The sequence below is a fragment of the Rhamphochromis sp. 'chilingali' genome (assembly GCF_963969265.1).
Source record: "Rhamphochromis sp. 'chilingali' genome assembly, chromosome: 15".
NCBI classification, from domain to species: Eukaryota; Metazoa; Chordata; class Actinopteri; order Cichliformes; family Cichlidae; genus Rhamphochromis; species Rhamphochromis sp. 'chilingali'.
In genome coordinates, this window is record NC_137942.1 from 9,106,817 (window position 1) to 9,133,419 (window position 26,603).

At 40.4% G+C, this 26,603-nt stretch overlaps 1 protein-coding gene across 1 annotated transcript in view; it reads right to left on the bottom strand.

The window, feature by feature from the left end:
* srcin1a (SRC kinase signaling inhibitor 1a) overlaps window positions 1–18,243 on the bottom strand; it is a 118,025-nt gene extending 99,782 nt beyond the window's left edge. The window contains exon 1 of the mRNA XM_080905335.1: window positions 17,994–18,243. Within this exon, the coding sequence (XP_080761461.1) occupies window positions 17,994–18,015 (22 nt within the window). The 5' untranslated portion in view covers window positions 18,016–18,243. The remainder of the gene's footprint in view (window positions 1–17,993) is intronic.
* Window positions 18,244–26,603: the final 8,360 nt, after the last annotated feature.

Genomic DNA, 26,603 nt, shown 5'->3' on the forward strand with positions numbered 1-26,603 from the left:
CTAAATCATACATTTACAGTAACAATTTAAAAACAACCTACATGTAAATACAAATACATCACTAAACAACAAACAAAAACCACATAGAAGAAGCGAGAGTCCTCCTGTAAATGCCTTGGATACAGCAATAGTGCACCGTTGTCTGTTCTATAATAAGCAGGACTGCAGATCGATAATGCAGAGTGATGTTGCTGTAATGTGACCAGAAGCCTACTTTTCCTCTCATATCAAGATAAATACAAAAAGATGTGAAATCTGATATTACGCTGCACGTGTACAAAACGGATTCACCAAAGGCCTCGTACCAAATTTAAGAGAGACGATTGACCCTCTCAATCCCAAAGATAATATTAAAACACACACACACAGATGTAACCCCTAAACCTATTATATATATACCCACAAGAGAAAACAAAGGATTTTCAGTTCAGTTCTACCAGAAGCTCCTCTCATGTCACCTTCACCACAAAATTACCAGTTTTATGGCTACAGTCCAATTAAAGTGATTATGTGTCAGAGAAGAAAGAGTAATATGATGATTATGATAATGACAGATGCAACACTTTGGGAATGAGCCACAGGTGCAAAGCTAGACCCAGGCGCAGCCATCCCAAATAGGAGATTTTGTGGAGCCAGTAACCGCACAGGGTAAAGAGGTGAGAGATAAAAAGCCAACCCTTCAACTTGCAGAGACGGTAATTTATGTGGAAAGAATTTACAGGTGTCACAGCCCAATATCTCTTAACGGCTCTTTGGCTGATTTAAACAGAAGCATTGGGGCTGATACTAGTCCCTTCAAATTAAGTGGTCTACAGGGATTGAGCAGTGAATGGAATTCATTATGTTGGTTGACGGCTGTGATGTTAATTTAAGCAAAGATAACAGAAAAGTAACAGGATATAGGGAGAAATGTCCTACGACCAGACCACTGTTTTTCCCTTTCACCTAATCCCCTCAACTGGTCACAGCCTTTATTTGAGCATTTTAGCCTATAGTATACAGCGATGATTGTTGGTGTGAACTGGTGCAGACCAATCCCCCTTCCTACCTTGTCTTTCTCCCCATTGCCAACAGCATGTTGTTGTTACTAATCAGTATAATCGAAGCTATGGTTTACTAAAAAAACTAAAAAAAGTGAATATCTGACCTGGAGAATTTAGGGCTAACATTTTCAGTCATCAAAATTACAAAGATACAAAAATGCCAGTCTAAATAACTTAAGATTAGCTGTACAATTAATAACTTAATTGCGTTTAAACATCATGAAAACTGTGAAAAATCCTAGGTAATCTGAAATTTTCTTGGTTTTCTTGGATTGTATTTAATACTTGGATAAAAACTATTTGCAGTCAATGAGTGCCTGAAATCTAGAACCCATGAACATCACCACGGGCTGTGGTTTCTCCCTTGAGATATTGTGCCCAACCTTTACACTACAGGCACTTTCAGTTGCAGCTCATGTATGAGTCTCTCTGGATTCTGTTTCAAAGCAGGCTATACTGTGTTGAGATCAGGTTACTGACTTAGCTATTACTTGGCTTGAAGAATATCCAATTTCTTCACCTTGAAAACCCATAGGTTGCTTTTGCAGTATGCTTTTGGTCATTATACATTTGCACTGAAGTACTGTCTAATCAGGCTTGCAGCATTTACATGAATCTCATAGTGTATTTCACAATTCACCCTGCAGTCGCACTACCAATAAACACTAGTGGCTTAGTTTCACTGACAGTCATACATGTCAATGCTATAATGCTAATATCATTTAAAAGATAATGCATTATGCAATGAATTATGAGTTTTCATGTGTTTCTTTCCTCTTCTATACTTTTCTTTTTCCTGCTCAAGTTCATCTTGATTTTGTCTGTCCAAGGATTTTTTTCAGACCACTGCATGCTCTTTTAGACTTTTCTAGCAAAGTTGAATCTGACCTTCATGTAAGAGTGTAAACAGTTGTTTGCACTTTGTTGTAAGCCCTCCGTATTTCCATCCATGAAAGTGTCTCTTAATTTTAGTCTTTAACAAGAATGCCTACTCAAGAATGTCCTTGACTTGGTGAGATGTTATGAAGTTTTTCTCAACCATGGAAGTATTGCTGTCATTATCCACTTTTGCTATCTTTGTTTTGCTCTTTTTTGAACCTGACTGCTGATTCGGCCACTCCTAAAGTTCCTCCTGTCTCTCTGGGAGCTTTGTTTTGGTTTTCCAGCCTAATGTTGGCCTCCCTCACTTGCACTGACATCCAAAACTACTATGAAAAGTTAAACTCAACAATTTGAATCATCCATCCGCTTCCACTTTTCAGGGTCGTGGGGGACCCTGGAGCTTATCCCAGATGTCATAGGGCGAGAGGCGGGGTACACCCTGGACAGGTCAGCAGTCTGTCACATGAAAAGACAGACAACCATTCACACTCACTCATTCACACCTATGGGCAATTTGGACTGATCAATTAACCTACCCCTACTAAGTGCATGTCTTTCGACTATGGGAGGAAGCCTGAGATTGTGGGGAGAACCCACGCAAACACGGGGAGAACATGCAACCTCCACACAGAAACCCCACCCTGATAGTGGAATTGAACTCAGGACCTTAGTGGTGTGCAGCAACAGTGCTAACCACCATGCCACCGTGCTGCCACAAATTGAATCAACTTCAGATATTGTGTCTGCTTCATTTTTCATGAAATAACAAGGGGAAATGCCTCATCTGGCCATCTGGTCTCTCAACTGTCCCATTAATTCTGAGTATTTGAATAGTTTTGTAAAAATCCTTGAATTGAAGTTGAACATCTGCACTTCAAACATATATCGATTCTCTGATTTAAAATCCACTCTGGTGGTGTACAGAGACAAAACTAGAAAAACTGTGTGGTTGTCTAACAAATTATGAACTTAACTGCACCTGATAAAGTTAGTGGCCCTCATTCAGCCAACCTGTAATACCACTTTTGTACACCTAGATTGAATAGTGAGTATTTGTAGCAGGGTCTGCCCTCCATCCAACATGGGAAAGAGTATTTCTGCCTAGAGAGCACAGTCTATGATTCTGACCCTGTGTCAAAAAATGAAACCGTAAACACAACAGTGGCTGAAGCTGTTGGCAAGCATCCTGAAGCGCAGGGCGAATAGGAGACCTGACCATCTAGGGTTTGTTTATGTCTCTACATGCTATTGTCTTGCAATGCTCAGAATGTGATGTTTACTTATCCTCACTCAGAGCAGTGAATAACACCTTATAGGTACTCTGAATTCAAGTAACTATATCGACAGCCATTTTAAACTCTATTACTCTATGTCTGGATTTTCAAACTGTTTAATATACATGGATTTCTAAGGGGCTCTAAAATAAATCACTGGGATATTTTTCTCACCTTATAAAAGACTGCTGCGAGCGTCCTGCTGCTCCAGTGAAAAGTCATACCACTGCTGTGGGGTTCCAGACAGCTACCAGTACAGATAGTGTTCATGGGGCATCCTGACAGCGAAAACAATAGGACATTTTTGTGATGTATGGATAGGATGGATGGACTGAGGACGTTGAAAAGGATCAAAGGGCCACAACAAAGCCCTGCGTGTCACTGAACTCCTGCGTCAAACACCCAACAAGAGAGCAGAGGGAAGAGAAATCAATAGTGACTCATGCTATGCTCAGGCTGCATCAGGTATATTCGACCGTGAAGATGAAACAAGAAAAGAAGGGAGAGAGTACAAAAAGGAGGAGATGAGGAGAAGAAGAGAGCGATGAGGCACATTTTGAAGGCCAACTCTGCTCCCTATTGTTATTAGACAGCTCCCTATAGCCTCCCCTCCACTGCACAACTCTGATGTGCTTCCTCCCCGTGACCTTCGTCTGCTAGATCACATTGTGCTCTTTCCCATCTATTGTAGAACATCTGAGGGAAACAATCTATTTCAGTGTGATCATCATTTTGCCTTCAATCATGTTCTCATTGTGCGAGTGTCTTAAATTACCATAACAACGCAAAGTTGTAAAGGTTAAATTAAGCCTGGAACAAACAGGAAATTAAGAACTCGATGGATCGGTTCCGATTTTTCATGAAGTTGTGAGAGCGAGTCGTGCAGGTGACCAGCATCCCAGAGCGCTGAGTGACACCTAAAGGGCACAGCTTGACTTTTCCAAGACATCTGCAGCAGGTCTCATTAGTATTCAGCTATGAATCATTCATACAGCCGGCTGTCATTACCACAAACAGCATCAGGGGGGACTTACAAAGACACACATACACACTCTCGTTCACAGTTAGGGGTCCGTACAAAAAATATGCACACAACCAAAAATGCTCAAAATGTAGAAAAGTGTGAAGGAACTGTGTTAAAAAGAACTAGTTAGATGATCTGATTAGTTCATCTGCAGAAAACTGATATGTGAATAAAGGCATGTCTCAATTACAAACTGACAGGAACCGATTCAAGTTTCTCCACTAAGGATTTGCTGCTTTTCTGTCTCCTTTACTTCTTTTATTTTTTATTTTTCACAAAGTGATGATCTAAAACTACTGGCTGGACAACTGAGAAGACATTAACTCTACTACAGATTCACGGAAGATGAAAAAGAAATCAATTTTTGTACATTTTAAAACACTAAATTCCATAATTTTAGGGATTTTTGCTTATTAAATAATCAAAGAAACAGTTGTCACTTAGCTTGCTGTTAAAAATAAACTAATTAAATTATTACCTAATCATTGCAGCTCTAGTGGCAGCCCCTGAATATTATAAATGATACGCTGATTACCAACACTCTATGTAAACAATACCACAAGGCAATGCAGTAACAGAAACATGCAAATCACAAACAATAAGCCCTTTGTTTGCCTCCACAAGGTGAGACCTCTTTCCAACAAAAACTCCATTTGCATGCTGTGTGCAACAACTGTTTGTGGTTAACAGGCTTACACACCAAACCAGAACAGACTACTAATGCAGAGAGGATCAACTTCAAAGATACTCCTCTCCCTCTCTCTCCTTCTCTCCGTGTGAGGAAGCAACGGTGCTCGGAGATGATGCACGACTCCGGGAGCACAACAACTTTGTGTCCTCGACATTCCGTCTCCATATTTGACATTGATTATCTATACGTTTGCATTACAACACGCACTGTACTGTAACAAACAACAGGACAGTCAATGATAACCCAGTGAGCCACAACGGAGTTGTCATTATGTACGAAGCCAGGAATCAGTATTTATTAACCACATCACATTTAATGTGTGCCAAGGGCTCTATTCGCTTTAAAACACTACTTTAGCAAATGTGTTTTCATGCCAGTGTTTGCAGTGTGAGTATTACTGTTTTGTTTTTTCTTGTATATATCCATTCATTCATCTGCCCATTTCCTTAATCGCTTACATTAGGTGAGAGGCAGCCATTCACGGATAAACACATCCTAAACTACAGCCAATGCACGCTCACCGATTAACCTAACACGCACGTCTCGACTGAGGGAGAGACCTCTTGGCGCACCCGGCAAACCCAAAGCCTTCTTGCTGTGAGGCAACAGCGCAAACCAGTGCATTTACAGTATACAGTTTAACACAGATACACAGATGCACTTTATGTATTGATGCAATCATAAACACAATTTAATCTTTTCTTCCAGCAATGATCCAAATTGAATCCAAGGGTTGTGATCTTTCCTTCAAATGTAGCTTCTCCATTCTCGAGTCGCACTCAACACATCGCAGAAGGTGAGAAAAAAGACAAAGCAAGCAGTTGTGTAATTTCAAAAACCACACCGGGGAAGACACAAAGCAATAAGGGAAAGTCCACAGTGTCTTCAACAACCTTTTTCTGGCATTTTCCATCGCTGAGAAACAGAATGTCTTTTAATGAAACCAGTAAAATAAAACTCCCCCCAGAGCACACAACGCATTAATAATTCTATGAAGGTATGAATATTTGAAGCTCAGTTTCAGGGTAAGTGTCAATGTTACTTGTGAGAGCAAGAAAAGAGCGCTTTATATTGATAAAAATGAACTGATGCCGAGACATTGCTTGCATAATCTGAAAGGGCATTATAAGCGGCAAGCAATCATATGAAAAATAAGTGTAAAATAAGCGGTTAATAAACATCTTACATAACATACCTTTTCATAAACCCTATAACTTGTGTCTGAGACTAATGAGCAAGAACCATCCGTTCAGGTTTTAGAAATGACATTTCATCTCAATGAACAAATATCACAGCGGTCTGAATGACAGGCAGCAACCCATCTGTGTATACGCCACCATCTCCAGAGCATCTGCTTGGCAGTGGGTGGAAGTGGGCTGGACTGGATGAGCTCTGCTGCAAAGCCCTGGAGCTTCTCTCTGCAGCCAGTGGTGCAGAATTCCTGCTGTTATCTAGAAGGTGGAGCTAATATTTTATCATGATGGCCTCTTGGCGCTCCAGTATGCCAAAAGGCAGAAGGCTGCAATACAAGACAAATGACAAGCTCCAAATTCCCTGGCCAACAAAACCCACATCTGCCAAACCAACAGGCTGTATGAAGCACACTATCACAGCCACCTCTGCAGAATGAATGAATAGTGCTGAAGAACATTAACCAAACCGAAAACAAAACAAACACAAGCAGATGCACAAATACACATTTGTACCAGTAATACACCTGTATGCGTGCCAACACAGCGGCAGAGATTATAAGTTCAAGACTGCTGCACTCTGTTTCCAAACACGTACTGGAAGATCAGCGGGTTGATCTATGGGTGGGTGATCCAGCATGCATGCACAATGAGCCTAATACATTGTTTATCAGTGTGAAAGAACTGGTAAGCAGGGTCATTAGAAATGTGGACACATTTATCACAGCAGAGATAGCAAGAATTAAATCTTGGACTCAGAGGAAACAAAGCAAAAGGATGCAGAGATAATACGTGAGCTTATGTGTTTATTCAGTAAAATCTATTGATTGTCACTGAAAGAAACTAACAGCCAAAACAGAAAATGCAGAATGGGTGCAGGTGTCACTGAAGCAACGCCAATAAACTGGATGACACGGTAATCTTTCAATGTATACAAAATTTGGAATTTGTGCAGCATTTAACCCCAGAGCTTCACTTCTCATAATCACGTTAACACTTGCTGCCAGTCTGCTGCTTCGCTGCACCTCCACAGCCTCAACAGCCGGCTCTGTGAGCCTCCTGTTTCCTAGTAACTGTGGCAGGGACACAGGGCTTGGTGAACGGAGGAGCTTCTCTTTTTTTGTCATCTTTCTGACAGTTGGGTGCATGCATGCACTGATTTTTAAATAATTTCAGGACTCCTTGCATACATATATGATTTTTCACTGTAGAGGTAACTATGTCTGTCGGTCCGACAGCTGGTGCACGTTTTGGTCCAAACTAAAATACTCCAACCAGTGAAAACAATTAGTAAAGAAATGACAATTACCAGATGAGAAAATATAACTTTTCAACATCTCGATATTTAGTAAAGGCTTTAGTGGTTTAAAAGCAACTTCTGGTTGGATTACCATTAAACCTAACACAAACAATCATGACTCCCTCAGGATAAATTATAATAACTGCTGCCCCATTACCTTTTCATCTAACAGCAGCTGCTTGTAAAAATGCAAATAATCTTATAATTCGGTTTATGACCCGAAACATGTAAAACTAATCAACATTTCCATGCTGTCCCATCACTTATTAAGCCTCAGCTTTTTTTGTTTTGTTTTTTTGTTTGTTTTTTCTCTATTTGACTGAAAAAAAATAACTTGCTGAAATGTATTCAGATGCAGCTACACTAAAATGAGCAACCTCAGGCTTGATGTATAGGAGACACCAGGGAGAAATATGAAATATAGTAAATGTCTATCCTCATTACCAGGCTACAGTAAAGGAAAAAGCAGGAAAAAATAATGCAAAAAACATTTTACCTACACCTGATTATAAATGTAAATTACAAAGTAAATAACAGCCTTATAATAATGAGTCAGTAAACACTGACATTAACTAAGCTGTTCTAAAAATTATCATTTGCAGCTCTGCCAGGTTTGATGCAACTGAAATTAAGCACATCAAATCCTACACCAGTTTTAGTCATAGAAGTACGAGCCAGTCTGTTCAGGAAACGTGTCATGTTATGCAGCCTTAAAAAATTGAGAATTTTTGTAAAAGATATGGGATGATTCTGGTACAGACTTCCAGGGTGGAAGACGACGAGTCTTCATACTGAAAAGGGATATCAATTAATTTGAAGAGCCTACTGAGAGAAAATTAAGCTGCAGCTCATTACCTGTTATCAAATGAATATATAGCATATCATACATTCACTGGGGGATAAAATTTTCCACGTGTGAATTACACTGGAAACTAAGAGAGGTGGACAAGGAGTCTAACACCTTGGGAATACTGCTTGCAATTTGACTGAAGCAACAAAAGCTCTTTAGTTAAAAAAAAAAACCCTCATGGTTTTGGTAGCATCTTAATAAACATGTTGTGTCCCAAGACACTGAACTCTGAATCAGGCCATTCCAGTTTCCTGCTGTTAACTAAGCACTGCCAGTGGCAAAACATAAAACATAACAACAAAAATGTTAATTAACAACATTTAGTCATTATGTTGATAATGAAAGAGTAATGCAGCAGGCATTGCATTTCCTTCGAAATGCATTTGCAGTTGCAAACGAGTTGCATATAAACAGTTAAAAGCGTCAAAAGAAGGAACACCATGACAACCTTCAAACACCCTTGTTACAGGCTGAGCTCGGGATTCAGCGGCGATTACCTCTGTGTGCAGTCCTCAACAGACCTATTGTTATTGAACAAGGTCGGACATTAGAAGGCAACTCCTGGCTTTGGAAATCATGACCCATAAGTGACTCAGTACCACCAGAAATAATAACTAACCTCCGCACAATCACTGACCATTCATGACACGCAGTCATATTAAAAGCAGCCATTTTCCACTCTCAGTCTCGCTCTCTCTCCGTTACCACTCATAACACTTCATAAAACATCTCTCCTCCTCATATTGAAAAAAAAAAACAATCTCAGCACATCCTAGACATCTCTTCTGCCTTTTTTTATATTAAGCTGCAGAGTGCACACTATAGACTGCGTTGCAGAAAAAGCCAGTGAAATTTGCAATATGAAACCCACTGGTTTCCAATTTAAACCTCCAGCTGAGGAGATGGATGCTGCCCAGTTAATCGATCAAGAGACACAAAACACAGGAAGAAGCGCTGGAAGAACCAGAGGGATACCGGTCTGTCTCAGGGTAAAACACATCTGACCTTTTCAAACTCACTGCTCTAATAGTTTATGGCGGCGAGTTTGGGCTCATCCGCGAATTTCACATGCAATGTTTGTGACTGCACTGATCCCCCGTTACAGAAAATCCATTTTTTAAGCTTGGCTGGACTTCTCAATAATGCAAGTCCGTATCAGCTTCTCAGCCGGTTACAACTCATTACATGTATATTAGTGGGCGATAACGCAGGAATTGGTTTCCTTGTGAGAAGGGTAGCTCCTAGTGGGGAAAATGAGGAAGGAAATGAAAAGTGATCCACAAAGTTGCAGCAGAGCGCAGCCTTTCTGACAGCACAGACTTACAATCACATGAAGAACTGCAGCATGGCTCACACAAATTATACTAAACTGAACGAGCGACTTAAGAAACTGGTTCACAACTGACAGTAAATATGATGGAGGTTTAAATTTTGACTGGAGCAGAATCACGATGGCAATCTAAAATCGCAGCCAAGCCCCAAGGCAATGCAGACATATTTGATGGTTCAGTTCGCAAAGTGATACCCCAACGAACTCTCGTTACAGTTTGATAAATCAACATTTAGTCTGAACATGGGGACAGTGAAGTAGTATATTGAGACCAGGGCTATAATGAGATGAGGGATATTTGGATCCAGTCATAAGCAGAAGAAGGATAATCTGCCCATAATCACTAGAGCCTGCACTCCCTGCTTTGTATTCCTGCCTGAACATCTTTAGAAGGAAAATCAGATGTGCACGTAGGAGGAAATAGTCTGAGAATAAAGAACACCATAACCACTTCTGCTAGCGCCTCGCTAACACCACCACGTTCATTTCCTCTAACTGCCTAGCTTTCTTTGGGGGGAAAGTTTTTGGGGTTTAGCAGTTTCCATAATTTAGTCTTCTCGTGCTTCACAGTTCAGCGCACTCTGTGAAGTAACACAGATTCCAGAAATGAATCTTTAGCCCACAGGTATCTGAAATGTAAGTTAGATCAGTCTCACCCTACACTCAGGAGCTGACTTATTCGTAAGTGATTCAGCTCAAAACGCTTTGAGCCCTTTTAAGCATTCACTTGGTCATAAATGTTTAATAACGACCACAAAAATATGTCTACATAACAAGACACAACCTTGTGCAATATGATCTGCATCTCATAAGTTTAGGCTATTGCTCTCCCATGCAGGGGAGAAGTAGATGTACTTAAACCTGACACAATGTTTCCACTGAATATTAAAAACAGAGCATATGCATGCTGCTATTTCAGGGACTGCAAAACACCAGGTGAGGCTCGTGCAGTTATCAGACCTCTTTGTTCCACAGGCAGAGAGGACGTTTGGTTTTTGCAGGTGTGGAGAAATGAGAAGGTGCAGATGCATGCACGAAATAACCTCCTGGTAAACAAAGCTTATCTGTAGTTTCTTGTTTATTTGTTGCTGCATTAAAGAGAAAAAATGGCAAAAACCTACACAACAAAATCAGGTTTGTGCTGTTGTTTTCAGACAAAAAGTATTCAGATAAGCAATATTTTAACAGGTAAACAAGTCCAAACTTTTACAATAGAATATTTACAATTTATTAGGTATACCTCACTGATACAGAATTGAACCCCCTTTTGCCTTCAGAACTGCTTTAATTCTTCATGGCACAGATTCAGCAGGGTGCTGGATACATTGCTCAGAGATTTTGGTTTATATTGATAGCATTGCACAGTTGCTGCAGATTTTCCTGCACATCCATGATGGGAGTTTCCTGTTCCACTACATCCCAAATGTGGCTGACTGGACTGAGATCTGTGGAGGACATTTGAGTACAGTGAACTCATTGTCATGTTTTCAGGGAGGCTGTGGTCTTTAAACGACGCTCAGTTGGTTTTAAGGGGCTCAAAGTGTGCCAAGAAAATATCCCTCATAGAATTAAACCACCATCAGCAGCCTGAGCCATTGATGCAAGGCAGACTGCATCAACTTTTCATGATGTTTTTGGTAAATTCTGAAACTACCCAAACAGAAAAATTGGAGTCTAATCAGACCAGGCAATGTTTTTCCAATCTACTGTCCAATTTTAAGCAACCTGTGCAAAATTGCATCTGAAACATCAGAGCTTATCTGATTAAAAGCTAAAATCAAAATTTACATGCAGACACGCAACATTTTTTTAAACTGTTCACTACAGACAGCTGTTATAAGTTGATATCTTCATCCAGTGAAAATGCATGGGGTGAAAATGAATAAGTAAGATGTAACTACCACACTGAAAATACTGACAGCAGGATTAGTGTGCTTTGCTGTCAGTCATAAAAGTGCTGATCACCAGAGTCTGAGTGAATCTGGGAGTCAGATGAGGGGAGAAACTCTGCAGCCTCACATTGGGTGAATATTTCAGTATAAGATCTGACCATCAGTGATGGAACTGGTGACCTTTTATATCTAATGTCTGCACAACTGAAGATCCCAAAACAAAAAAATGTGACTATTAATCATTGCAACAAAAAAGCTGAGTTCTGACATAAAACAGGTCCTTTTCTCCCCTAACAAATTTGAATATTTACCTCATTATCTCCTACTTTTTCACACATTGATCTCCACAGTACCAACTGTCACTGCTGCAGAAAACAGATGTTGCTTTCAAATGCTGTTGAGACGTATTGTAATTACCAGGATTGGACATTTTAAATCGACCGATATATTGTTAAATAGCCAACAAACCTCCCTCTTTTTTTTTTGCTTGCATTGCTAATATGCCAAGATCTTGTATTCTCATTACCCTGCCATCACAACACCACTGCTTTCTCCTGCCGCAGCACAAAGTAGCTCTGTACCACTCTGTCTCCAAAAGAGTCAGCAGAAAGCTACTTTTGATTTAGAGACCATATTGTTATGTCTCACTACAGAACACCTTAATATACGACAAGTTGTTTTTATGACTCACAGGCTGTAGCTTTTAAGGGCACATTAGGGCAGTACAACTTTTTCAACAGATCACTGTGGACCAACTAGAGCTCTGTGACGGGGGGAGGAGGGGGGGATCTCGAGAATAATGAAGTAAATATTGCCCTCTTGGACCCACAGTGCAATCGCTTCAGGATCATGTTGTACAAGCTGCTGTGGAGGAATTTTACTCAGTTTCTGCTCTTTTTGGAATTACAAGAAAGTAGCTGCAAGCACTAGAGAGAAGGCTGAGTAGGAGTAGCACCATTCAACTTGATTAGTGTACAGACTTTACCAGCTGACAGGAGGTGATTATACCCTGCAACTGACAGCAGCTGGAGGACAATTATAGAGCTGTATTTGCTTTAAAGTAAGAGGAAAGTGGTGGAAAGTTTAATATAGATTTTCAAATAGATGCACTTTGAGTATGTTTTTTTGTTTGTTTGTTTTTTTAAAGAGTACAACTCAAAATCTATGGTTTTTTTTTTCCTCATCCAAGATTTTTCAAGGTCAAGCAATCAAACCTGGTTTATGGTTGGTTGCTTGAAACCCTGTTGTTTCCAAAGTGCCATTTTAAAAGCGTTAAGTTAAGCATTGCTATCTTAGTTGTAAAAACAAAACAAAAACAAATAAAAAAAACAGCTCTGACTGTGAAACCAGACCCTCATTGGCTGATGAAGTGTGACAATCTGTTAACTAAAGAGTTATCTGTATACCACAGATAATCCTCAATTTCAAAACATGGTATGACCAAGATTTACAAAACAGATGCTAGGTACACCGATGGAAGCTACATCCATGCTATATACGGTCTGTAATCTATAAACAGTATTGTATGACATCATCATGTTGCCTAGTAACAGTCTAAAATGGTTTTGTGTTAGCATCTACGCACCTATAAAACCTTAAAAATGTTGTTTCGTTTTTCTTTCACAACAGTGAAACTTCACTTTACACAAATGCTGAATTATGCATGATGATCATGCAATATGACGCCACCATGTTGCCTGGCAACCACTCAGAAATGGGCTAAAATGGTCTGTTTTTAGCCTTTATACACCTACAAAAAATGTATAAAAGCATCATATCATTTTTATTTCACATTAATAACATTTATATCCACAAAACCTGAAATATACATGATTAGTAATCACATAGCAACTGAAATCATCCAGGCCTAACAATAGCATGGGCATGTACTAGTCATTACTTTGACTTATAATGGTAATGCAAGTCATTGACAACCGCCGTCTTCATGCTGAGAAAATATGTGATCAGACTTATGTTCCCATCATAAAAGCTGTATCCTACTGCATAGGTCTCTGAGAAATCATTTCTAATATAAGACAAGACGAGACAAAGAATTTCTGTGGTGCAGTATGGCTTAATTAATGTGACTGACAGCAGAAACAAAGACCTTCATGACACAGAGAAAAAAACACAACAAGAAAGAAAATGTATTTTAATTTTGGACCTGTTACATCACTTGCAACAAGCATTTCATATTTAACTCCACACCCAGCGGTGGTGGTTAAATAGCTTCACTTTTTAAAACCTGACGTCAGTTTAAAAAACTAAAATCATAAATGAAATACAATTTTTTGATTGAGTTGTATTTGAGTTTACCATTTGCTGAGAATTTCATTCACACATGGTAAGTTTAACCTGCTTTAATTACTTATTTATTGTACTGGTGTGCTTTCAGAAAACTAAACATCCAACACTTCATAGCAAGAATAAATGTTTAACATCTTTCTTCTCTTCTTTTAGTTAAAATTCTCCTTGAAAAGCTCATTATTAAAGGAACCTACAATCAGATTTTTTTATACTTATAGTTACCCTTGAATAAAGCAATAAGTATTACCCCCATTTTATTGTGTCCATTCTCATGCACAGATATCAAACTCTACCACGCACACAGTTGTGGCACGGAAACAAGGACCTTTGATAAATGCATGTAATATTTAAACCCTTGAATCATTAATGACCTTGAGAGCTTACTAGTGTGCTTACCACCGCAGCTGTGAGAGACTCATCATATACCGTCAACAACAGACCCCCTGGAGTAACAGCACAAAGATTCGCAAAGATCTCTGACTTGCAACTTCATTTCCCATTAAAGCAATTCTTGACAAGGGTGAGAAACCTGAGCAAAGATTCCGAAATTCGATGTGAACGATTTTTTGTTGTTTTTCTCTTTATATAGTGATCAGCTAGAGAACAAATGTCATCGCTTGAGCACGATCAGTTGCCACATATAAAAACTAAATGCTGCATGTGTCATCATCATCCTTCATCCATCCCAAAGTACATATTTGAACATATGCATGTGGGTGCACATATGTGGTGAGGACACGGCGTGAAGCAAATCTAAACAGCTTGCAGATTTGGGCAGAGAAGCCTGGGATTTTATCATTGCACGATCATTAAGTGCTCAACCCATTTTATCAGCTCGAGGTTGTGCCCCAGAATGTGGGGAGTGTGTATATCATATAAATATTTTGTTTAGCACATTTGCGTTAACATCAGAACAACTCTGGTTACGCTATTCCCAGCAGGGTCAATTACTTCAGAAATCCCCTCCAAACATGCAGCTCCTCTGCCATAAAACATTGCATCATCGTCAGCCAATCACAAGGCAGGAATCATGGGGCTTTGTGTGGCACAGACCTAGGGAATAAGCAGGTGCCCAAGTACACTAACACACTGACATCCACACTGTGCTGCTGTCAATGGCAGGCATTTAAAGCTTAGAACAATGCTTTGGTAAAAGAAAAAGAAAAATCGCGTTACTTGTGATCTGATCCGTGCTCAAATAGAATTTAACAGGGGCCAGGATATAATGTGGTTCAATGTAGATTGTGCCCTTGCATGCAAGATAAATATCTGGCAGGTGCATAATGACATGACCTCGTACAGTCCACCTGTCTTTGCTTTCAGTATTGAAATGAAAAAATGGTAAACAGAGCAGCTCGGTGACTTGTTCCAAAACAAAACCTGTTCCATCAAATGCAAATCTTTACTGGAACTGGAACTGGCCTGAATTTTCCTAGCTGTCGTTAAAAGCAGTTTCATGTCAATGCATGACATAAATTTACTGTCTTTTTACAGGTTTATCCTTTCAGATAAATCCTCCTGCAGTTTATCTACCTCGACGCCCAGAGTATGTCGTAATGGCGCCAATGTGTCTGCACCAATGTCAAGACAAAGCCTCTGTATATCAAAGAAAATCCACCGGGCTAATGTGGCCAAAGAGGTCATCACACTACCTCACACCTGTTCCGAAGAGAACTGGCCTGAATTTATGCCTAGCAAATCACAACATGTAACATCCAGTCAGCAGGTTACTTGTGTCTCTTTTGATGAACTATAGAATTACTTCAGCAGTAAAACAGCATCTCAGGCACTGCGGGCCCTGCTCTGGCTTTGCCTCTCTTACAGAGGATCATAAGACAGACAGGCATGCATGTTGACATAACCCTCAGCTGAACATACCAGGGTAGCATGGAGATAAAAAGCTACCAGGATCTACAGTCTCTGTACAATGGCAACATTACGATAAGTGTTAGCTCTCCGGCAGGCTAACACTGGCTTAACGCTCGACTCTGCTAATCTATTCTTTATGGTTTAGCCTTGTGAGCTGGAAAAACTCTGAAATAGGCTTATGAAGATGTTTCCATTTACAGTTACAGGAAGTGTGACAACCAAGTGTAAGAGCCATACTTCTTCACTGGTTGAGTTGGGAAAGTTAAGCCTGGTTTAGGAAATTGTTTTCCAGCTGGTGACTTGAATGTCTTGAATTGATTCGGTCTTGCCAGCTTTTTAATAAAATAGTGCTGTTAATTACCACCAGCAGTAATGACAATCCTGAATACTGCAGGTGTAATGCAAGTGATTGGAGATCTTTTGTTTCAGCAAATTATCCAAAATTGCTGATGGTGTAAAAAAAAAAAAAAAAAAAACCCTAATAGCGCAAACATTCAGTCAAATGTAATGTCTGCTTTTAGAAGTAATACACCCAGGGGTTTGTATTCAGCCTGATACATCTCTCCAAGACAGACACTGACTATACAGAGCTCCAAGGCCAAGCTTTATAGCGATAAAGCACAAAAATCCAATATACACACACAGACCTCTGGCCAGTGCAAAAGGTCGTATGCCACTGTACCTTGCCTCTGCCTTCACCTAAGCTGCAAACTTATTTCCCTCCATCTGAAGAGCCAGATGAACGTGTCTTACAAAGAATTCAACCTGAAAAAATGAAACTATTCAAAGGTCATCTGTAAGCAAAAAGTAAAAACAGACAAGCTAAAGGTATCAGTATTCAACACCAAACACAGAATAAGCTCACAAGCCAACAAGTTGGTTTACTATTCCACTGTTGAGCTCTCACAATCACTGCAACTAATGACCGATTAAAGGTACTCAGCACTTTTAAAAAAAATTATGTTGCCTCTGCCCAAGCAAGACTTACCTGTCCACCTACGAGCAAACCCCTTTTTTGTCTTTTCTTTTGAGTTTCCTTTCATTCTCTCCCCGTCTTTCATATCTTCTGTCACTTGTCTCCCTGCTCTTCTCACCACTAGCTACCAGACTGTCCCTTGGTGAGAGGCAAGTGAGGATGAAGAGGAGGGGAGAAAGAAAGGAGAGAGAAAAAGTGAGGGAGAATGAGGACTTAGAAAGGGAAATGAATGTGGATGAAGTCCCGGAGCTGTGTCATGTTGCCCATCTCTCTGAGAAGTGAGCATTTATCCTGTCCTTTCTTTCTGTCTTTGGATCTTAAGAGTGGATCTTCTGCTGCCTGTCAGACAGCCTTGCCATCCCAGGAGTGTTTCAACATGCCTCAAGTACATTCTTCCTACTTTAATCCCACACCCTTTTTATACTCTCTCTTTATCATGTATTTTTACCTCGTTTATTTGGGGGTGTAAAATCTGCAAACAAATAAGGCGCACTGTATTTTGCTTGAGAAAATCTGGTGCAAACTGTAGATACATTTGCCTGCTTCTCAAAAGAAGACTTTAAGATCATTTTCAACGATTGCTTTTTCAATAATGCAAAAAAAGAAGAAGAAATAACGAAAAAAGAACGATAAGGGGCTGAAGGAAATAGCAAGAGGAGCTGACCCACCCGATCATCCGTTTACAATACCATCCCCCATTCACTGATAGCAGAGCTGCCTAGTCCCTTCATTAAGCTATCATTACATTCACCGTTTTTTCTAATTTGTCTTTTTTATCTTTGTTTTTTTATGCATTTCATCATCTTTCAAACACACACACACCCACCAGCATGCACACACCCCTACACTTTGGAGTGCTTCACTTCCCAGAGGTTGTCCATGTGGCTGACAGCAACAGCTGCAACCAACACACCAATGCAATCACACTTTCCAATCAACTACACACAAACATCTCTCGAGTCCTTCTCTCTCTCTTATGTACACATACACATACACAGACTCACACCCACCAGCACCACCTGCTTCACTAATGGTACTTCTGCTCTACACCGGTCCCCTCCCATATCTTGTGCTCACACATGGTGCCACCACCCTGTATTTCCAGCACCCTATCCACATTCAACAGCCTCCCACCTCAAGCCTTTTCCTGGGGCACCTCACTCCTGACTTACTGCCCATTAACTGATGCTACCTCACGGCATCACTCTCCTCAAGCAGCGCCGCTCTCCACAAGCCCTCAGCCCAACCCCCCATCCCTGCTTTCACAGAGTGTGACAGGAGGACAGCCAGCTGGTTGGGTAGCACAACATACAGAATCAAAAAATACCTGCCACACAAGTATGCATAGAATTAGGGTTGACATGCCTTGGGATGGTGCATTGCCCATGCTGCGACACGGACCGCTGCAGCTGAAAGTGATCGCGTTTCCTGTTCCCCCTCCTCTTTTTTCCTCTCTCCTCCTCCCCTCCTCCTGTTCTTCGCTTTCTGTTCTTCACAAATCGCTGGGTCTCTCCTTCCTTGTGCCGGTCCCCGCGCTCCTATTCGCTCCTCGCCTTCTACCGTCCTCCTTCCCTTTGTCTCACTCTGGCTTTCTCTTCCCTCCACTGGAACCTCCTTGGCGAGATGGCTTTGGTCCAGCAGCGGCGCTCCTGACAGCACTGCGCGTGTGTGATTGCGAGCACGTGTGTGTGTGTATGCGAGTGTGTGAGGGAGAGGCTGGGTGGGAGCGCCTGGGTGTGTTTGCGTGAGGGAGAGAGAGGGAAGAGATGGGCGTAATCTTCAGCAGCTTTGGGAGACTGTGCATGCCGGTGCAGGGATGCTCAGCACACAGCTAGGAGTGAAGCACAAATTTTGCCCATGATAAATTCACACTCCCTCACCCACTCTCTCTCACTTCCTCTCTCCATGCCTTATTTCCTACTGAATACACATTATACTCTCGCTCTCCTCTTAAAGACACAGGCGGCACGCTGCATTGCTACATGTCTAAGGCGTATCTCATGATATCGTAATAAAGGGGAGTCCAGGGAGATGGTCCTGCATGGGGCTCCTGAGCTTAGCCAGCAGGAGGGGTGGGGGTGGGGGGTAGAAGTGCTTGAAGCATCTATTGTACCAGGAAAGGTGGGGAGGGACTGAGGTGGGTGAAAATTAAAAGAAAAAGAAACAGTGGAGGTGAGAGAGACAGAGAGAGTGAACACTTGAAATATCCTTGTGACAACATCAGCTAATGATAAAGCTGTGTAAGGCCAGAGGGGAGGTTATAGTGGGATTGCTATGACAACCGGAGCTCGGCGGCAGGTGAGAATGACGAAAAGGACGCCACAGGAGGGCAACCTCAGCATCGCTCTTCCCTGCTGGATGTTTGTATAAATTATTACTATTTTTAGTCCTGATAAGTATCACCCAAGTCCAACATTATCTCAGCTATTTAAGAGCACCCTTGAATGTGGGGGGGGTGGGACAAATCCACACTGAAATGAATCTTGTGTGTTCCTGAAGGAGGACAAAATGAGTTAAAAGTAGCTGAGAGAAGAAGGCATAGGGTGTGAAATCGGGGACAAATATTGTATAAGCCATGGATGATTGAAATCCAGAATACTGCTGTCAGGCAGAGTGAAGCAGCCTCTGCTGTAGTACCTAATGGGTGCTGATGAATTAAGAAGTTAAGAGCGGGGGAAAGAGAGACGGAGAGAAAGTAAAATGCCAGGAGATGGAGAGATAAAAGAGGATGGAGGGCCTCTTCATGATGAGAGTGATGAATAATATATGATCAGCCTGCTCATGACTTACACAGCACACTGGAACGTCCGTCATGTCCAGCTGGTTTACAGGCTCAGAGAAGGGATACATCAGCCTGCCTTGTGTAGCCTGTCCACCTCAGCTAGAAGCCTAACCCTGTCACAGTGTTTCAGTGATCAAAATGTCATCATAACACTTCCATTGTGTGTGTGTGTGTGTGTGTGTGTGTGTGTGTGTGTGTGTGTGTGTGTGTGTGTGTGTGTGTGTGTGTGTGTGTGTTTAAGATATATAAATATAATATAAAATGTTCTTCAGAGAAGTAAAACATGGGAAGGGGGAAAAGTAAATGCTGTTTTCGGCAGTCATGCTGTCGATAACGGTGCAGATGGTAAGAATTATGTTCCCCAGTAGACACTAAATCCAGCACAGAACATTTTTAATTATCTACTTTTAGCTTTATAGAGCCACTTCACAAGATTTAACTTCCAACTTGACATGACTAGCGACAGGCGATCCTTTAAAGAAGATTTTGTACAGATATTTGATTTCCTACTTTATATCTGAAGCAAGATATTGGTCTAAAAATATTCAACATGAGAAGGCCGCATGGAAGGACCTCAAACTCACTGTGAAATTTGCTGGTGGAATATTAAAGGAGAACTAGGGTTACTAGGAGAAGGAGAACAGAAGTGTTTGGCTCATTTCCATCTCCATTTTTATTTTTCGCTACTAGTTCAGCTTCTGCATGATAAACATTTCAAAATAATCTTCATTCATCTTGTACTGGGAATTTGTGCAGCCGACTAGAAAGCACAGAAACCGTCTGAAACAAGCAGCTTTAAGCTCCTTTACCTTGTCTTTAAAGTTGTTTTCTTCTGATTAGCTGCACCTTGCAAATAAATGTAAACAGCTGGTGGGCGGGGCTCTTCTGTTCACAGCTAGTGCTGCCAAAGACACCTGCTTTCACTGACATGGGGAAAAAATAGCTTGAAACTAAGCATTTAGAGCAGTCTGAACTTTTGGGTTTTAGGGATTCTTTGCTGATCAGCTTAAATGAAACTTAGTTTATATAAACTCCTTCGTTTACATAGTTTTCACCTCAGACAGATATTTATTTTTATTGACCTATTATTCCACTTATAGAAGCTTTTTTTTCCCACAAAAATAATTCAGGAATCAAACCGGTCCTAGCCTAGTTTTAATCCTATCAGAGGCCTTTAAGTACAGCCATCATCATGAACCCTACAGAATAACTATGAACTTAAACTAAGTGAATTCCAAACTTAAATGTAGCTATAACCACAGCAGTTACAAAAATATAACATTTTAAAATAAAATTAATATGTACAATATTCTCACTGTCATGTTTTCCTCTTCAGAATAGGTGATCCAAACACAGCAACAATATAAACAGCTTAATGTGCCAGAATGAAATCTCCCTTCCGCTTCACCCTTCCACCAGCAAACTCAAAATGCAGCAACACAAAATGCTGTCACGTTTTTAAAAACAATTATAAATAAATATTCTGGTACAATATATTCCAAAAACTGCTTTGATGATGACTTTTTTTCTGCTTTCCTGCAGAGCACTGCCTCTCTTTCACACCCACATCTGCAAATCTCTGTACAGGAGGAAGGCAACCCTGTTTAATTTAGTCAGCAGCAGGCTGTCAGAGTTTGAGAGTCAACAAATATGAGAAATTAACTCAGCTCTGTAATGTGTTCTACAGCATCATGGACCGCAGGTGTTAGAACCTGTGAAGGACGGTCAGATTAGGGATTGGCTTTTCACACAGGATTGTGGCTGCTCCTCTTTATCAGCCGATCAAAGCGTTCATACCAATACTTGCAAAGCTAGCTAACCATACAGGCACTTCAGAGACCATTTCATATCAAGGCCTTCTAACAGCAAATGTGCAATTGCAACCGTGGTGCATGGCTGCAATTTAACAAGTGGAATTAAAAAGCCGCATGTCTCATATTGTAGGTAATGTAGATGTAATGCAGGGAGTGCAGTAGGAATGCTTCTAGGATTTTTTTTTTAAATTTTCATATAAAATCACTCTTTTATTTCGTTAGTGGTAGTTTTCAGGTGGAAACATCAGTGTTTTGCTGTGTGACTATATTTTTCAATAGGTCTAATTGAGCAAAAAGATACTGCACTTGACATAATGAGATAATTGCTGTCATGTGCATAATAACTATGCATAATAACTTTCTGTCTACTACATTTAAGAAAAATAATGCTAAAGATTGGGTCAAGCTGGTGTTTTGCCTCAGGGCTTGTATATTTCACTGAGCAGGAAGCTGTTCATATGCAGAGATGGAACTTGCTGAGCAAGTAGCTCCGAGGAGACAATGACCACCCTGTGCCACTGTTTTCTAATAAAGCGACAGCTGCGGTTTTAGTGTTGGCTCTGCAGCTGACCATATTGTAGAAAGAATTATCAAGGCACTTAGTCTAAAAATGATGCGCATTTTCATTTTCCAAGTTTCACACTCATGTTCTTAGAAGAAATTGTCAGTTGTCCCGAAGGAGTTTAAGGAAACCCAGTTTGTCCTGGCTGTCCTCTTTCCTTCTCTCCATCTCAGCTGTGCGAGCTCATCGACCCAGAAACCCTTCAGCACATTCTGTGGCACAATAGATCTGCCCTCGCTTCAGTGGAAACTGGCCATCTGAGGTTATTAGAGGAGGGGCTGGGGAGGAATGTCAATGACAGCGTGACTTGGATGCAAAAATATAAGACAACCTTAGAAGGCAGTGAACACAGGTTTTCTTACTGTACAAGAAAGACAAAAACATGTCACTGCAATCATGTAAACGCTTCATTTGCATTTACAGTATGTGTACTAATGCAGAAACCTACATATGCCTCATTGCAACCTTCAAAGCAATACCCAAAGGCACTATACATTCAGAGCTATTAGAGCAGAAAGTTGGAACCTCGAGGTCCAAGGATAACAGGTAAGAGGTAAGGTCTAGAGATTAATGTCTGCAGTAATGAATATCACTTTTCTTCATCTGCCATGAACCTCCAATACATAGTGAACCAATTCTACAATAAGCATTTATCATTAAACCATTTTAAACATTGCACAAATCCAGCAGTGCTACTGGTGCTAAAAGACTCTTCCTGAGGGAACAATAAAGAACAATGCCCGCTGGAGAAAATGAGCCACATTTAGTGAGGCAAGTCACAGAGAACGATAATAAATCCCTGCCAAAATCTTGCACTGGACACAGAGCCTGAGAACACAGATCATTCCACTAAGAAACATCGCATACCACACTGTAAGTGATCACTGCCTTTCATCTCTCTTTAGTTTGTCAGCAAGAATATCCAAAAACTATCAGGTCAAATTTATGACACTTGGCAGAAAGGTCGAGCATGACCAAGGAAAAAGCTCATTAAAATTTGGTTTAGATCTGGGCAACATTTTATATATTCATCAAGATCGTCTAGTCAGAGACATAATATGCCAACATGCAGAAGAAACTGATTTAAAAACCAATTTGTCCCAACTGACAGTGGCCTGTTAAGTAACTCAGTGTGAGTGTAATGCTGCATGGTGAACTTCTGGTTAGCAGAGTTACCTCATAGCAAGAAGATCCAAGAGCAAAGTCTGTGTGAAGTTTGCATACTCTCCAGGTCCTTTGTTTTCCTCGCACGGTCCAAAGATGTGCATGGGAGGTTCACTAGGGATTCTAAATTGGCTGTCAGTGAATGGTTGTCTGCCTCTCTGTGTTAGCCCCGTGATAAACTGGCGACCTGTTAGGGATATGCCTGGAAGAAAATGGGTGGATTTTAATGTATATTTCATACTGACCTTTTCAATCTCACTGTGCTTTTTATAACTCCTTGCTTGATGGTTGTGTGATTTCTGCTGTGCAAAAATGCCAACAAAGGCCAGAGATCAACCTTTACTATGAAAAGACTCATTTTTGAGATATTTTTGCCCAGAAAAACAAAACAAAACATCAATATGGATTTGCAAAACATATTTGGCCTTTTTAATTATTTTCACACACCTGGTTAATTGCAATTTATAATCTATCGGCATTTGCAGTGGGCTTTATGTTATTGTTATTTAGCTACTACTCAGATCCTGATCTTGTGGTCAACCTTGCAGAAGTGGCACCATGGGAGGATGCAGTGGGGGAAGCATACAAACACAAAAGGCTAAAATAGACAGACCAAGGCAAGGCAGAAAAACGTGGCTGGTGTACCGAGGTGTTCCCTGTACAGTAGATGTGGAATGCAGAGCATTTTTGGCCACATTAACAACAAGGCTCCCGAAGAGAATCAGGGTTTTTGAATAGCCCTTCTGAAAAGCCATCAAGTCACTATGGGAAATTGCTCATGACTTACAGATTGAGCAAAGCAGCAATCTGCTTTAGAAGAAGAGGAAAAGCTCCAACTGGACTGGAAGACATCTGACACGCAGGGATAAAAGCCTAGGGGGACACACCTGGGACACCAGATATTGTTGCTGAAACACCTTCCACAATTCGTAACACAAGACATCGATGCCAATTATCCTCAGAGATTCTGATATCAACTCCTATGAGCTTAATTAAAAAGGCTTTCTCTGAAATAGAGTAAAGCTATGCAGGGCACCTTGAGTCCCAACTGTGGTTGTGCAAATAATTCAAATCCCTTAAAATTTAACAAAAAAATAATTTTCATCAACCGAATTGTGTGAAAGACCACAGATAATTATGTCTTTAAGGTGGCACACACTGTCACTCTACAGTACAAATCAAGGGTTGAATAATTTAGGGAAGAAAACTTTTAGGGAAACATTCGGCTAAATAAATAAATCACAAAAACTATAAACAGTAGCAAAATACTAAGTCTTGTGCTTGTCAGGATTTGCATGATAAGGTCCCAATTGAAGACTCAGGAGACAAGCAGGATTAAACAAAAACTGATCCACAAAGGAAAAGATTAAGTCCAAAAAGCAAAGACACAGAAAATCCTCAAGGACACAGAGAGAATCGCACAAGTGACCAAAGAGACAAAGCAATGACAGGACTACATATAGACACAGAAACAGCTGTACACACAAAACCCAGGCTAACCAGGGGAATGAGTCACTGCTGTGGAACAGGTGAAACTAATTAGAATAATGCACAGGGGAAATAAAAACACATGCAGAACACAGGAGTACCAAAATAATGGAACTAGAGGAACTCAGAGACTAGAACTTAACAGAATGAATTACACTAAAGGACCACATAGAGGGAACAGATAAGCTAATAACAGAGAATAAACACAGTGGCTCTGAATAGAACTCTAGAGAAAAATCATGAAACCAAACTTTCACAAGAAACAACAACAAGAAACCAAAAACCCCGAAGAAAGGATAGAAATCAAACACCAAGCCCTAAATTTCAAAAGCCAATAAAACACTCGGATCACAAAAGCCATTAAGTTCATGGAGACAATATTTTTGGAGCTCGTGAAATATTGGTTACAGTAAGAGACTCATATTACATTTAGTATTTAGTATTTATTTATTTATTGTCATTGTCAAGAACAATGAAATTGCGTTTGGGGCTTCCATACAACCCCAAAAAAAAAAAAAAAAAAAAAAAAATAATAATAATAAATACCCCTTAAAACCCAAGTGTACATATTTAACCCAGTGTGACTCCAATGCAATAAGACAATCCTTAGCAATAATGTTCGTAGAAATTCAGACAAAGACCTGAGAAACATGACAAAATACAACAATGCAACCCATTCAATATTATTGTACTGTGAGATATGATATCAGATATGATAGTTATCTATTTAAGAAAGAGGGGGGGGGGGCAGGAGGGGGAAGAGAATAAAGATATGATGCACCAATGCAGACCAGTTCATTGCTATTAAGAAGTTGGATATGGTTATTGTCCGTGAGAGGGGGGCAGAGAGTTCAGGAGCCTCACAGCCTGTGGATACAGGCTGTTGGCCAGTCTGGATGTTCTGGCCTGTATAGACCTGTACCTTCTCCCTGAGGGCAGCAGATGGAAAAGGTGGCGCGCAGGGTGATGTTGGTCCCGCAGGATACTGTGCACCCTCCTCAGACAGCGAGTGGGGAAGATAATATTACATTCATAGCTAGCTAGATAGCAAGATAGATTTTATCGGGCTTACTGATTCATCTCAGTTCACTTGGAGCAAAAACAAACATTAAATAAAAGTAACTTTATTTTATTTTGACAAGTGTTTTGTCTTTATTGTGAACTCGAGGTGTTGTGTTTTTGAAATTAATTTATTAACCTCACAGTTATCCAACTAGCTTTGCTAACCCATCATTGTGCAATATGCTTGAGCAAAACACTTACCTTCGGCCACAAATACTCGGTTAGGCATTAAAGCTGGGAGCTGAAGCCAGGGATAATCTGGGAACTGAGACAAGGAGCCCAGCAGTCCTGTAACAAGTGTTACTTAATGTGTTAAACAACACAGTTGCTCAAACCAGGGGTGTCAAGCATAAGGCTAGGGGGCAAGAATCGGCCGCAAAGACCTCAATCCGGCCGCTGGATGGTTTTGCAAAATGTGAAAGAGAGCATAAAGTTTTAGAATTTTGAACTGTATTTTAACAGGTTTTACAGCTTTTCGGACCCATACAAACCTCCCTTGTCGCCATTCACAATACACCAAAGTAATTCAATTACAGATTTCTGTAATTTTATACATCACTTCTTACAATCTAAGCCTAAAGAGTCATGTGGACATATACTACAGCAGCATTTCTTTATCATGTAGAAAAACTAAGACACAAAGTTGAAATTGCTCTTATTTTATGTTGTATTAAGATATCTCATTACATGTGCAGTTAAATATTTACACTGACAGAAATTGAAGTTTCATCAGTGCATCCCACATTATAAAGTGGGCTGTATGTGGCTTGTGACATAAAATGAGTAAGCTGAACATCTAATCTAAAGGGGTGCGTTGAATTTATGTTATGCTGTGTAGGACAATAACTGTTATAGCCTACATTTACCTAAGTCCTAGAGTTACAGAGGTACCTTAGCACTTTAAGCTGAAGCATCAAATCACACTTAATATTATGATTTACTTTACTGCACCCTTAAACGTATTTTTGGAGTGGTACACTGAATAATTTAACTGGACTGTGATGTAAACAAATCAGAAATAATGCATTATTAAATAGTAAACCAGTGGTTCCCAAACTTTCATGTGACCACTTAAAATCAGCAGTATCCTAGTACATCTCATT